Source organism: Eleutherodactylus coqui, chromosome 1 (assembly GCF_035609145.1).
Source record: "Eleutherodactylus coqui strain aEleCoq1 chromosome 1, aEleCoq1.hap1, whole genome shotgun sequence".
NCBI lineage: Eukaryota > Metazoa > Chordata > Amphibia > Anura > Eleutherodactylidae > Eleutherodactylus > Eleutherodactylus coqui.
In genome coordinates, this window is record NC_089837.1 from 342,593,720 (window position 1) to 342,608,506 (window position 14,787).

The 14,787-nt window shown below is 44.6% G+C and overlaps 1 protein-coding gene across 7 annotated transcripts in view; it reads left to right on the forward strand.

The window, feature by feature from the left end:
* Window positions 1-2,459, forward strand: part of RFFL (ring finger and FYVE like domain containing E3 ubiquitin protein ligase) — a 42,452-nt gene extending 39,993 nt beyond the window's left edge. For all 7 annotated transcript variants that reach the window (XM_066576166.1, XM_066576175.1, XM_066576219.1 and 4 more), the window contains one exon: window positions 96-2,459. In XM_066576166.1, the coding sequence (XP_066432263.1) occupies window positions 96-274 (179 nt within the window). In that variant the 3' untranslated portion in view covers window positions 275-2,459. The remainder of the gene's footprint in view (window positions 1-95) is intronic.
* Window positions 2,460-14,787: the final 12,328 nt, after the last annotated feature.

Genomic DNA, 14,787 nt, shown 5'->3' on the forward strand with positions numbered 1-14,787 from the left:
GGAAGGAACTCAAATGTGTATCGTGTGTACATTTTAATTCTCAGTACTTTTCTTTTGTGAGTTATTGTTGACTCTGTGTCCTTGTTGTCTTACAGGCAAGTTCGGGCCTGCCAGTGATGAAAACATATGCAAGGTCTGCATGGATTCCCCCATCGACTGTGTACTTCTGGAATGTGGTCACATGGTGACTTGCACAAAGTGCGGCAAGCGTATGAGCGAATGCCCAATCTGCCGACAGTACGTAGTGCGGGCTGTACACGTCTTCCGGTCTTGACTCAGCAGTGCATTGTTGAGTTGTTATGTAGCATCTTTCATATCAATGTTGGACTTAACAAGAGTTAATGAAGCACCCACTTATGTGGAATCCTTATTTTTGAATGTCTTTCTTTTGCTGGATTTCAGTACGTGGCACATGTACCTGGGCGCTCTCCGTCCAGCTGTGTGTGCTAACATGCATTTATGGTAAAAATTTAATATGCAACTCCGATTTCAACACGATCAACTAGTTAGTGCCTTGAATCTATTGTCTAAGCCATTTTGTTGGCGGAGCTTTCTTACAGAGACTATGCTTAAAGTTATTTTTGATAGACCAAAGTTGGATATGCTGTTGAATGAAGAGTTGCACAGTTGTGACATCATTCTTCTTTTTTTTTTTTGGATACAAGAAGTTACCAAAACAGAAGGTTTCTGTTTAGCCGTGTTGGGCTTGACTCAGTTGGACTTTCCTTTTAATTAGGGAATACGTCTAATACTCCTTTAATTACTCACTTATCTTGTCTTTCCATTGCAAGATGCAATATATATATATTTTTTTGTAATTGTGAAGCCAAGAGTACTTACCATTTGTGGTGCTTTATGATATCGGTTTAAGATGTTCTCTTCAAGAACTATATCAAGAAGACTTTCCAGTGGTAAGACCTTCCCTGCTGTGGACTCAACAGCTGATAATTCATTACTTTCCCGTCTGATGCTGCTTTTTGTGTAATCTTAAAGATGTTTCGTTGCTAAGCACAAACCTAGGAAGAAATTGTTTAACAAATCTGATATTTTAATATGTTAAAACTGATAAAATCTATTCTGATATAATTGAGACTGTACACTGCAAAAGCAGTAATGTGCCTTTTTACAGAATGCAACCTCCCTGTATGAGAACGCTGAGCCTTAGAAGTTGGCCACCATTGCGAAAGGCCATAAGCAAGATAATTATCCTCTTACTTGGAAAGTACGTTGGATCATTAAGACTAGGGGTACATGGAGATCCTTTTTTTCTTTTTGATTGACTTTCCAGTTTGAAGCAAGCTGCCATTCAAAGAAATACTGTGAGTTGCATGCATTGTGAACTGCGGCTGTCGTTCAGTTGTGAAAGTTGTGCTATGGAAAGTCTCCATCTAACCTTAGAGGGGGCCCAGTGAAGAGGTGTGGACATCGGGCACAGTAAAATGGGAGGACTGCATTATAAATAATACAAACATTTCCGAATATAAATGGTATAACAAGTTAATGTCTTGTAAGAGCTCATATTGAGTGCAATATTTCAATGGGTATGGTTACTAAACCTTTAATACCAAGGCACAGCCCAGTCTTACCTTTCATTGTGAACATTTATTTCCAGTTGGACCACGTGCATCTTCTGTCCTTTCTGTCACACTTGCATACATGAGCAATAGGAATCTAGTGTTTAAAAGGGGTATTCTGGGTATTTAATCCCTTGTAGGATTAATGACCTAACTGCAAGATAGGTCATCAATAGTTGATTTGCGCGGTCCACCACTTGGACCCCCAGCGATCAGCTGATCTCGGCTCTTGCATTCACTGCAGCAGGCTGGATGTTGACTGTTTCATTTGCATTGGGAGCTGTAGCTTCTATTGCACTTCCAGCTATGATTCCTATTGCACTACTGGTTCTGACTCCCAATGCAGATGGAACTGTCAACATCTGTCCTGCGGCAGTGACTACGGGGCCTGAGATCAGCCGATCACTGAGGATCCCAAGCGGCAGAGCTCCACTGACCAGCTATTAATGGCCTAGCCTAAGAATAGGTCATTTATACTACAAGGCATTAAATGCCAAGAATACCCCTTTAATTCATTGCCCTGCCTAGGCTTATGTAGGGTGCAAACCCATCAGTGACACTGTAGCATCTATGACCAGTATTAGGTAGGACAATAGATATTCTATATAACTAATCTGACGTCCGCCTAGCTGTATGGACCAGTAGGTGACATTATTTTAGTGCGTCGGAGATGAGCCAGTGACTTTGATGTTCTCAGCTGCTACCTGTGGTACACATTAAAAGGGCTATACTGTGTAAATGGACTGAGTGCTGTGCCTGCTCTACAACAGCCCTCTGTGCCTCTCACCACTGAAGAAGCTTTATCACTTTAATAGTTTCAGAATTACACTCCAGACTGTGGGGTATTTTTACATTGAAGAGTTTTTGCTTTTTTTTTTTTTTAAATAAAGTTATATGATTGTCAAGAATCTGTAATCGTCTTGCTTTCTTTCCAACATAACACTTTAAAGGGAACCTGTTGTATTTTTACACCACCATAAAATAAGTTATGGTGCAGTTAGGGAAGGTGACAGGAAGCTCGCGGTATAATCACGTGGCGGAGTAAAATCAGATTTTAGTTTTTGAATCCCGTACGGAGTTAAATGAGCTTGCTAAAATGTCATAATGATACCAATAGAAGCTTGCTCTGCAAAAACACAAGTGCTCGCACAGCCCTATCAAGAAAACAAACTCATGGGGCTTAGAATGTAGTGACAAAAAAAAAGGTAAAATTAAAAAAAAAAAAAGAAAATTGGTATCTAAGTAGAAAAAACTAAAAAAATCAACAAAGCAAACACAGAACGCCCCCCTGCCGCCCTTTTCTGTTCCACCGCCCCCATGGGGCAATAACGCCCACGTTGAGAACCACTGTTCTAGATGTTTGTTACCCATTAAAGGAGATGTCCCGAGGCAGCAAGTGGGTCTATACACTTCTGTATGGCCATAATAATGCACTTTGTAATGTACATTGTGCATTAATTATGAGCCATACAGAAGTTATAAAAAGTTTTATACTTACCTGCTCCGTTGCTAGCGTCCTCGTCTCCATGGTGCCGACTAATTTTCGCCCTCCGATGGTCAAATTAGCCGCGCTTGCGCAGTCCGGGTCTTCTCCTCTTCTCTATGGGGCTCCGTGTAGCTCCGCCCCATCACGTGCCGATTCCAGCCAATCAGGAGGCTGGAATCGGCAATGGACCGCACAGAAGCCCTGCGGTCCATGAAGACAGAGGATCCCGGCGGCCATCTTCAGCAGGTGAGTATGAAGACGCCGGACCGCCGGGATGCAGGTAAGCGCTGTGCGGGTGGTTTTTTTAACCCCTGCATCGGGGTTGTCTCGCGCCGAACGGGGGGGGGGTTTAAAAAAAAACAAAAAAAACCCGTTTCGGCGCGGGACATCTCCTTTAAAAGGTATCATATCTACAAGATTACTTGGTCTCTCTTAGGGCTCATACCCACTTTTTTTTTGCAAACACCACTAGTGTGGGTTTTTTTTTTGTTTTTTTTTTTATTTGTTTGCTTTTTTTTAATGCTGCGATATCGCTGCATTTTTTCAATGGTACTTTCTAATGTTAAAATCGCATCGCACAAAAATCGCAAAGCACAAACTTGCGATGCGTTTAACATTAGAAAGTCCCATTTGACATTCACATTAAAAAAACGCAAGTGGGTAGGAGCCCTTACTGAGAACTATTACATTTGGCAAGCGTGAGACAAACCTTTTTGTTTTGCAAAGCGCAATTTAATAATGTTCATCAGTATGATCTCAGCCATGGATTACATTTTTGCCCAATATATATATATATATATATAATTTTTTTTTTTTTATTGTGGAATCATGTACATTGAAATAACTGAGGTCTGCAATTTTTTAAGATCTTCGTTTTGTGACCTACTAGGATAGTTGTCAAAGCGCTCTTGGTGAAAATTTGGTAGTCCAGCCACCCCTGGATTCAGTTCAGGTTCACCACTCTTCCAAGTTTTCTCCATTTGTGGATCATTGCTCTTATTGTGGAGGATCTGGAGTACCAGATCCTTTACAAATGGTAGATTTTAGTAACTTTGTTTTGTATTTGAAGCTCATTCGAACGTGGCATCTTGTGCTGCGGTTTGGCAATGTTAAGCAGACTAGAAGGTATCAGACATGTTCCATGTAATTGATGTTTAGATTCAACAGTTCTTGCAATAATCATCCGTGAATTTAGCTAGTGCAATTGAACACAATTGTCAACTTAATTTGGGGAACTAGTAGCTAAGGGGGCATTTACTTTTCCACATAGTGCCAGGTAGGGCTAAGCAATAAATTACTTCAATAGATGTAGGTAATTTTAGAACAGAATTTAAGCGCTATTTACATGGAACGAATGCGAGCCAATGATACTTGCTCCTGTGCAACAGAACGGGAGCGAATACATGCAAGGATGAGTGTTGGGCATCATTTGCCCAACATTCATCCAGTATAAATGGGGCTTTACTTACATTAACATTGTCTAATATTACAAGAAAACACTAGTTGGATTATGTGAAACATTCAAGTGTAACAAAAATGCTAAAATTAGGGGGGGGGGGGGAAACTACAGAAGGGCAAATGCTCTGACAGCATTGTATGTGAATTCACATTTATAGAACAAAATGCATTTATTATACGAGCGGCTGCTAATAAGTCTTTGGCTTTACCCAGAAAGAAACGAGATAGGGAGATGGAACTTTACATTTATTCCACATACTCTCCATGATGGCAACACACTTCTTACATCGGTATTCCAAGTTCAGTTGTGCCTCAAACCAGTCATCTGTAGCAGCCATGGCATCAGAAATGGTGTGAAATTTGGTACCCTTGAGGTGTTTCTTCAGGTTTGGAAACATGATAGTCGAAGGGAGCTAGATCTGGTGAATAAGATGGGTGGTCAACCAGCTGGAAGCCTAGCTCCACCGGTTTTGCTGTGGTTGCTTGTGCAGTGTGAGCGGAGGCACTGTCTTGCAGGAACAAGATTTCTTTGGACAGTTTTTGTGGTGCCTTCTGGCCTTCAGAGCTGCCTGCAATTGGTCCAAAAGTTCAATGTAATACCTTGCATTGTTGGTAGAACCATTTTCAAGGTAGTCCACTAGCAGCATGCCTCCTTATCCCAGAACACAGACGCCATCACCTTTAGTGGCTGATTTTTGATCCCTGAACTTCTTTGGGTGAGGAGAACCACTGTGCCTCCACTCTTTTGACTGCTCCTTGGTTTCAGGGTCATACAAATAAATCCAGGTCTCATCCATAGTGACCAGTCGATCCAGGAATTTCTTATCAGTCCGGAAACGCTGACAAATTGACCGGGAAGTTTTCACTCACATGCTTTTCTGATCTGTTGTCAAACATTTGCTGACCCACTTTGCAGATACTTCTTCATGTTCAAGTGTTCATGGATAATGACACAAACACGTTTACGAGAAATCCCCATGATGTCTGCTATTCCTTTAGCTGAGATTCTCCAGTATGAGGTTGTGCTCCGCATCGACGATCTACGGAACAACAACCTCTCTCGGTCGTCCAGGACGTTCCTCATCATTGGTGCTGAAGTGGCCCGTTTTAAATTTGGCAACCCAGTTCTTAACTGTAGAATATAAAGGGCATCGGTTTATGTTTTTTTTTTTATTTTTTATCCCCCCCCCCCCCCATTACCTGCTGCTTATTAAGCAGTTTATCTTACCAGGTGTGTTCCACGAGTCCAGCTTTTGTTGACACTTTCCAATCCACTCTCTGACGTCTAAAGACATTCTGATTGAAGCTGTACAGCTCCGATGTTGGAAGACGTCCGCCAGGGTATTCTTGCTGTATATTACTGTCTACTCTGTTGTCGGGGGCCTCTCCAGCATGTCACATATTGGCTCTAGCCAGCAGATGGCACCACTGTATAATTGTGGAAAGAAAAAGCCCCCTAGGAAACCTTGAATCCAAAATTAGATTGCAAAGGGTTAATTAAAAAATATACAAAAAATAGGCCCTCGCACTTCTATATTAAAGTGAATGTTTACTTTTTACCAGCATATTTTTTTGTGTTCAAATGGTGTTCATGTCTTAACCCCCACCTGCTAATGATGTTATATGTACATAAGGGCAGGAGGATCTTATCACTAAGTTCTGTACAATTAAGGGATATACAGTAGATGGCACAAAGAGAGGAGGTAATAAGCTGACTAATTGGCAGCCACAGTTACTCTGCAGTAACAAGGGCCTGAGATGATACTGATCCCCTTTAACACCTTGCATGCTGTGAGTAATAATCATAGCGGCATGTAATAACAGGCGTGAGCTTCCTCTGATGTCATCGATTCTCCTCTATGCAAGCACAGAACGATGTGTTGCCATGGCAACTGCAGGCCTGCCAATGGCCTCCAGCTCTGCTATTGCTGTCAGAGAAACAGAGGTTTAGAAGCAATGTAATGCGTTATCGCCGGTTTAAGTTCCTCACAGGGACATAAAAAAGGTGTTAAAGGTAAAGAAACATTAAGGTAAAAAAGCCTTTTTGCACACTTTATATAGAATGAAAAAAAAATGGATTATACCTACCTGATAATCAGGTTTCCAGGAGTCTCCACAACAGCACCAATTGAGATTGCCTCCTCCTGATAGGACAGGAACACACACAGGTTAAAAGCTCCCCCCCCCCCCCTTCCCCACTTTCCTCAGTGGATTCTAACGGTAGGAGCGCAACTTAAATTTCTTCCCTTAACCGGGGTTTTTTGTTGATTATAAAAAATATATTATATATTTTATTTTTTATATTATATTCTATAGTTTATTTCTATCCATTTGGGGGGGGGGGGGGGGTGCTGTCATGGAGACTCCTGGAAACCTGATTATCAGGTAGGTATAATACATTTTTTCCCCCAGTCGTCTCCACGACAGCACCAATTGAGACGTACCAACTAAAGTTTATTAGGGTGGGATTGCTGCCGAGAGGACTTTGCGGCCGAAGGCCATGTCCTCGCCCTGCTGCACTTTTACCCTATAGTGTTTAGTGAACGTGTGGGGTTTCTTCCAGACTGCAGCCTTGCATATCTGCTCGACCAAGGCTGAGCTATGTTCGGCCCATGAGGATGCTACTGCCCTTGTAGAATGGGCTTTAAGAGCTAAGGGGATTTCCTTCCCGAGGGCCTTATAGGACTCTGATGACCAGGCAGATCCACCTGGCTATGGAGTTTTTTGCCGCTTTGTTCCCTTTATTTGGGCCACTGAACTGGATAAGCACGTTGTCGTCCCGTCTCCAGTGGCTTGTCGCATCTATGTAGCCTAGGACTGCTCTCCTGATGTCCAGGTAGCTTAGGATTTTTTCTTCCTCTTTTTTAGGTTTGCTAAAAAATGAGGGAATTATTACGTCCTGGGACCTATGAAAATGTGATACCACCTTTGGCATGAAGGCAGGGTCCGTTTTAAATACTAATTTGCAGTCTGAGATTTTTAGAAATGGGTGGCGAATGGACAAAGCCTGAAGCTCGCTATCCCTCCTCGCAGACGTGATGGCTACTAGAAAAACGGTCTTGATCGTAAGCATTTTTATCGGTAGTGCTTTGAGCGGCTCGAATGGTTCCGCTGACATGGCCCTTAGAACCCACTTAAGGTTCCAGTCTGGAACAAGTTTTATGGGTCTAGGTCGTAATCTAGCTGCTGCTGTCAGGAACCTGTTGACCCATCTATTGTCCGCAAACTTTGTGTCGCATATGGCGCTAAGGGCTGCGACCTGGACCTTCAGGGTACTTGGAGAGAGGCCCATCTGTAGGCCCTCCTGCAAGAATGCTAAGATCAAAGGGATGCTCGGGATAGAATCCCCGGAATCCCTTCCCTGTCTCCATGAGGAGAACCTTCTCCAAACCTTCTGGTAGATAAGGTGGGTCGTCTTTTTTTCTGCTGGACATTAACGTTTCTATCACTCTTTGTGAGAATCCCTTCCCCCTTAGTGAGGATTCCTCAAGAGCCATGCTGTTAAGTGGTCTGTTTAAGCCCGGGTGGTTCAGTGGCCCCTGTGATAGCAGATCTGTCCAGGTCGGAAAGGTGCTGGGTCCTGGACACTCAATGTTGTCAGAAAACCGAACCAACTTCTCTTGGGCCAGAAGGGGGTCACCAGGATTAGCGTGCATACCTGGGTTCTGAAATGTTGTAAGACCCTGGGGATCAGCAGTATCGGAGGAAACGCGTACGCTAGCCCCTTTCCCCAGTCCTGGCCTAGGGCGTCTATTGCCGTAGGACGATCTCCTGGCCGGAGGGAGAAGAAATTGCCTACTTTGGCGTTCTCCCTAGTTGCAAATAGGTCCAATTGCGGGGACCCCCACCAGTTGGTCAGGATTCTGAATGCCTCCAAGGAGAGAGACCATTCTCCTGGGTCTATCTGCCTCCTGCTGAGGAAGTCTGCTTTTTGGTTTAGTGTCCCTTTTAAGTGTGTTGCCGTGATCAAAAGGATCCGGCCCTCTGCCCAGTGGAAAATTTTCTGCGAAATGTTTTGCAGGGCAGGCGACCTTGTGCCCCCCTGGTGCCGAATATGGGCGACCGTGGTGGTATTGTCCAACAGTATCTTTATATGCTGGTTCCGTAGCGAGTTTCCTAACTGCTGTAGGACCCGCCATACGGCCTGAAGTTCTCTGTAATTGGAGGATTGTTCTTTTATCCTTTGGGACCACGGGCCCTGAAAGAACTGGTTCCCCACATGCGCTCCCCATCCCCAGGCGCTTGTGTCCGTTGTGATGTGCGTGGCTGGGTTTTGTAGCCAATGAACCCCTTCCTGCAGGTTCGCCGGGGATGTCCACCAACGCAGGGATGTTTTCACTGTGTTTGGGATATACATTTTTGTCCCTAGCGAGGACTGCTTTTTGTCCCATGTGGATAGGACTGAGGCCTGTAGAGCTCTGGTGTGAGCCTGGGCCCATGCTACTCCGGGAATGCATGACGTTAGGCTTCCCAGGAGAGACATGGCTTCCCGAATTGTTCATGATTGTTTCTGTAGGAAGGATCTGACCAGCCTTTGTATTTTTTGTATTTTTTCCTCGGGCAGGCAGGAGCATTGTAATTCTGAGTTGAGCGTTATGCCTAAAAACGTCTTCTTCCTGTCGGGGTCTAAGCTTGATTTTACCCAGTTTATGGCCATCCTAGAGACTGGAGGAGTTCTAGCACTATCTCAGGTGCTTTGTTAGTAGTTTCCTGGACTCTGCTATTATTAAAATATTGTCCAGGTAGGGTATTATTAGGATCTACTTTTTTCTCAGGTATGCAGCTACCTCTGCCATAATTTTGGTAAAAATTCTGGGTGCTGAGGAGATCCCGAAAGGCAGGCATCTGAATTGGTGGTGCTCTATTCCTTTGCCCATATCCACTGCGAACCTTAGGTATCTTTGGGACCCCTCGTGGATCGGTACATGGAAATAAGCGTCCTTCAGATCGATGGACGCCATGTAGGCCCCTTTGGGAATCAACTTTATCGTTGAAGAGATGGACTCCATTTTGAATTTTCTGTACTTGACACAGGTGTTCAGAGGCTTCAGATTCACTATTATCCGCTGTTTTCCGCAGGGTTTTCTTACTAGGAAGAGCCTGGAATAATGGCCCTGAGTTTCCTCGTTTTGCGGTACGGGGGATATTGCGTTTAGATGTTGCAGGTCCCGAACGCTCTGCCTTAGTAAGTGTAACTGTTGCCCTGAGCCTCCTGTGATAATGAATTTCCTTCTGGGGAGGGACACCAGTTCTATCCGGTATCCCTGCTGTAGGATCTTTGGGATCCATGGGCCTTCGCAAATTGCGGCCCATTGGTCCACAAAGTTCCCCAGCCTTGCCCCTACGGAGCTGGCGTCAGGGTCTCTGCTTGGGCTCCCCCTGGTGGGGATTAAAGAGGATATTTCTCCCTCTGCCCCCCTTGGGGTAACTCCAGCGGCCTGTCTTGCCCTTGCCTCGGTAGGCCTCGGGCTGTTGCCCTGGGGTTCGGAAGAAGGTCTTCCCTCTCTGCGGCTTTTCTTCTGGAAATCCCTCTTTTTTGTCAGCCGCCTTCTCCAGGATTTTGTCTAGGTCTGGTCCGAACAAAAACTGACCGTAGAACGGGAGGGCGCATAGTTTATTTTTTGAGGCTAAATCGCCTGACCATGATTTCAGCCATAGTACTCTTCTGGCTGAGTTAGATCGGGCTGTAGCTTTTGCCGAGAGTTTAACCGTTTCGGCTGCGGCATCTGCTAGGAAATTTGTTGCCATGCGCAGGATAGGTAGGGAATTTAGGATCTGTTCCCTTGGCATTTTATTGGTTAAGTGTAGCTCCAGCTGTTCGAGCCATACCCCCAGAGTGCGCGCCACGCAGGTGGCTGCGATCCCTGGCCTAAGTATGCTTGCTGCTGTCTCCCATGATTTTTTTAGAAGGCCTTCGGCTTTGCGATCCATGGGATCTTTTAATTGTGCGGCGTCCTCAAAGGGCAGGCTCATCCTCCTAGCTACTTTGGCCACTGGGACGTCTACCTTGGGTATCTCTTCCCAGCTTGTGCAAACTTCCTCCTCGAATGGGTACCTTCTTTTTACCCCTCTAGCGGAGAAGGAACCTGCGCCTGGTTTCTTCCACTTCTTTTGGATAATTTTAATGATGTTTTTGTGGACAGGGAAGGTATGTTTACGCCTCTCCCCTAGTCCCCCGAATTTCTCGTCGTCTTGCAGGGTGCGTGGTTCTCTGAGCTCTTCCATTTTTAATGTAGCCCTGACTGACTTAATCAATTCTGTTATGTCGTCCTGATGGAATAGGTATCTTTTGTAGTCCTCAGCGTCTGAGGACTCCTCGGCCGCCTGTTCCTCTTGCTCCGATCCGATAGAACTCTTGGAGTCGGAAGGCTCGTCGGGAACATACGCCTTTTTCTGGCTTTTCGCTGGCGGCGCCAGCTGTGACGTTAGGGCTGATCGAACCTCCTCCTTCACCAGCTTCCTAACGTCATCCAGGAATCCCCCCAATTCCTCTTTGACTAGCCTAGCTACGGTACGTAGCTGGCAGTCTCGTCCCGCACTCCACGCATTTTTTGGGTTTTGTTCTGGGGGGGTTATGTCTTTTTTTATCCCCCTGACAAAAAAAGGGAAAGTATTTTTTGCGGGTAAATATGCAATTTTTCCATATACAATACATTGGATTTTGCATTTTCTATTTTTTGCTGCACTGGCTACTTACGGCCGCTGAGGCTTCAGCTATCTCTGGGGCTGGAGCACTCATTACTGTACTGGTGCTGCAGACACCCTGCGACCTGTAGTGCTGGTCCACCTTCTGACTTCTCTCAGGTTCCTTATTTTGAATTTTCGCGCTCCTGCGCTAGGCCCCGCCCCCTCCGTGCGGCTCCTGATGCGAGTGTGATGACATCACCACGCTGGGCACGTGTTACGCGCCCCCCCCCCCCCCCCCGCCAAAGGGCTTTCTGGAGCGCCGCGCTGTGACTATACGAGGAGGAGGAGGAGGAGGAGGGGGACTGAGGCTCCTGCTTTGTACCCCCCCATGGGCCGCCGCGGGAGGAACCTGGCCCGGGGGTTACCACCCCATGTGGCGTCCCGGAAGTCATCTGGCTGGGAAGGGAGGACAGGCTGACCCACTGCCCTCCGATCTACCTGTAAGTAATCCTGGCTGGCTTCTCCACCAGCCCCTCTGAGATCCTGCCTCCTGGCAGGACAGGAAGACACTGAGGAAAGTGGGGAAGGGGGGAGCTTTTAACCTCTCAGTGTATTCCTGTCCTATCAGGAGGAGGCAATCTCAATTGGTGCTGTCGTGGAGACGACTGGGGGAAATTGCAATTACTTGCATCCATAAGGATCGGTACACGAAATTAAAAACGCACACTTTTTATTCTACACGGCAAACACTAAAAAATTGCACCTGTCATTCAAAAAACAAGCTGTCGATTGGAGATAAAAAAAAATAAATAAAAAAATACAAAAGTAATGGGTCTTTGAATGTGGTGATACTAAAAGCCAATTGTTTTCTAAACAACAAAAAAGTTTTATTGTGCAAACGTTGAAAAACCTAAACAAAAATATATACTTTTGGCATTGTTGTAACTGTACTAACCCGGAAAAACATTATCCCTTATACTGCATGCTGTAAAAAGAAGCAGCAGCACAATTTTTTTTTTTTACACAACCCCCTCCCAAAAAATGAATACGTTGCTCTACAATGCCAAAATGGTACCAATGAAAACTACACTTTTTCTTACAATGAATGAGCTTTAATATGTCAAAGGAAAAGTCGTTATGTCTTTTGAAAAGTAGAATGTCCCCTAAAATTGTTGTTCTTAACCCCTTAACACAAAAGGCTGATCTTGCGCCATTCAATGTGGGTGTTGACATTTTCTTGTAGCTGCCACCCACTCATAACAGCTGCAATCAGCACCACCAAGGCTTGCAGCTATTAACCCTTAAAATGCCACCTTCAATTCTGACAGCGGCATTTAAATTGCTCTGATTGGAGTTTGAGCATCCCGTAGGGTCTCTCGGGATCAAATGGTGTCATTCGATTGCCATGGCATCTGAGGGCCATCTGAAAGCCCTCAGGACTGCAATTTCAGATTGCCTGTCAGATCGGGATATAATGTTATTCTATCAGACCATCACAAGTTCATGTTCTCCATGGGGACTAAAAACTGTATTAAAAAAAAAAAACATTTTAAAAAAAACCTTTCCTCATATTTTAGAATTAAAAAACAAACAACTAAATAAAGAACCCGCAAAAATATTTTGGTTTTGCGTCCATAAAAGTCTGATCTGTCAAAGTGACACATTATTTTTTTTTAAAGTAGTACCGCAAAAAAAGGTATAAATTTGGTATCAGTAATTGTGCTGACCCTTAAAATGTATGTAATTTTTGCGGAAGCTTGTACCAAAGATGACCGAATTTGCACTTTTTTTTTCTCCTTCCCCATTTTACTTCACTTGGAATTTTTAAAAAGTTTTCCAATACATCATATGCTACATTAAATAGTACCATTGAAAAATACAACTCGCCTCACAAAAAAACAAGCTCTCAGACAGCTATTTTGATGGATTTATGTTTTGATGGAGTTATGTTTTTTTTTTTTTTTGGGGGGGGGGGGGGGACCTGATCACTCAGGGGGTTTCTGCAGTGATAGGAAGAAACCAGCACACAGTCATTTATAGTTTCATGTAATCTTCCAGACAGGGAAGTGCAGTCTATGGAAAGCTTATATGTCATTGTTACATTCACTCTAAGTAGTAAGAAGATAAGAATGTGATATATCAGGAGGCAGAAACTGTAGTACAGAGGGCTTAATGACCGTGTTGGGAGATTCTGATAATCTTGCCAGCCCCATGCCCTGGCATGCTTTACCTAGCAGTACTAATAGTCGTGCTGTGCACCATCCACATTATTCCCCTCCCCTAGTATACTTTAGGCTGCTTGCACACAGTAGAGTCCACATGCAGAATCCGGCCATGGCAGCAGCACCACCCGTACTTTCTAATATCTTCATCTGTACTGTGGATTGTTCCGCACGGTGAGCCGTTAGACATGCACAGTACCGAATTTTTAAAAATCAAACTTCTGCTTCTCGCGTGGCCTGTCTGTAATGTAAATTGCGGACGTGCCGCAGGTCGGACAGCTTCCAATGACTTCAATGGAAGCCGTTCGTGCGGACACCACAGGAAAATGAAGCATGCTGAGATTTTTTTTCTTCATCCATGATCAGAAACCGCAATTTGTTTCCGCTCGTGTGCATGAAGAATCACTTTTTCATAGCATGCTATGGGCGGTATTTGCTGCGGAATCCGGAGATAGTCTCCCAATCCGGATTCCGCAATTCAAATCCACCCGTGTGTATTCACCCTTAGGGCCCTTTCACACAAGCGTGATGATTTTCGGCCAGCTGTGTCACGGCCCCAGAATGGCTGAAAATTGCATGAACAGGGGTTTAAATTCACGTTTTTTCGCCCGTTCAGATAGCCCAGGTACGGCAACTATATATGCCGAACCCGTTGCCAGCAATGGGAAGGGATGGGGCGGGAGCTTAGCAACTAGGACAGCTTGTGACTTGGAAGGTTATGTCTTTATGGATCTTATTTTGAGCACAAGGGCACGACCATACTGGGATAGGAAAGGGACTCTTCACACCTGTAGCCACAATGGTTTAAAATGTCTTTGTATGCGGTAACATTAACATTACCCTTTACTGGAAGTTGGAGGATTGGCTTAACCCCCTAACACTGCCCCACATCCCATTCCTTCACCAAATCCTTACAGTACCTACTATCTGTTTTAGTATCTAGTGGTCTTCAGGCAGCTACAAACCCCAGATTCATCCATCAGACTGCCAGAGAATGAAATGGTTTTTCATTGTGGTTGTCATTTACAAATATTTAAAATACACAAGTGTAAATGAGACTTTTGAGAAATGAAGCATGCTAGTCTATGTGACAAATGAAAGGTTGGTACTACTTTCTTGCATGGAACAGCACAGACTACGCATTCACCCGGCCAAGTGCAATATCGCCCATTGTAAAATTGTGCTGCTGGATTCTTATTTAAAGGGCTTGTACACAGAATGTCTTATCACCTATCCTTAGGATAAGTGATAAAAATATAACTGGTGGGTGGGTCTTACTGCTGTATCCTCCATGAATCCCTTAAACAGGGGTCCTGTGTCGTTTTCATCTCCTCACTGTGGACTCTCTGGAAACTGAATGGAGTGGCACTGGCACAGGCATGGTGCATACATCTTCAATGGGACTGCCAGTTATAGTTGA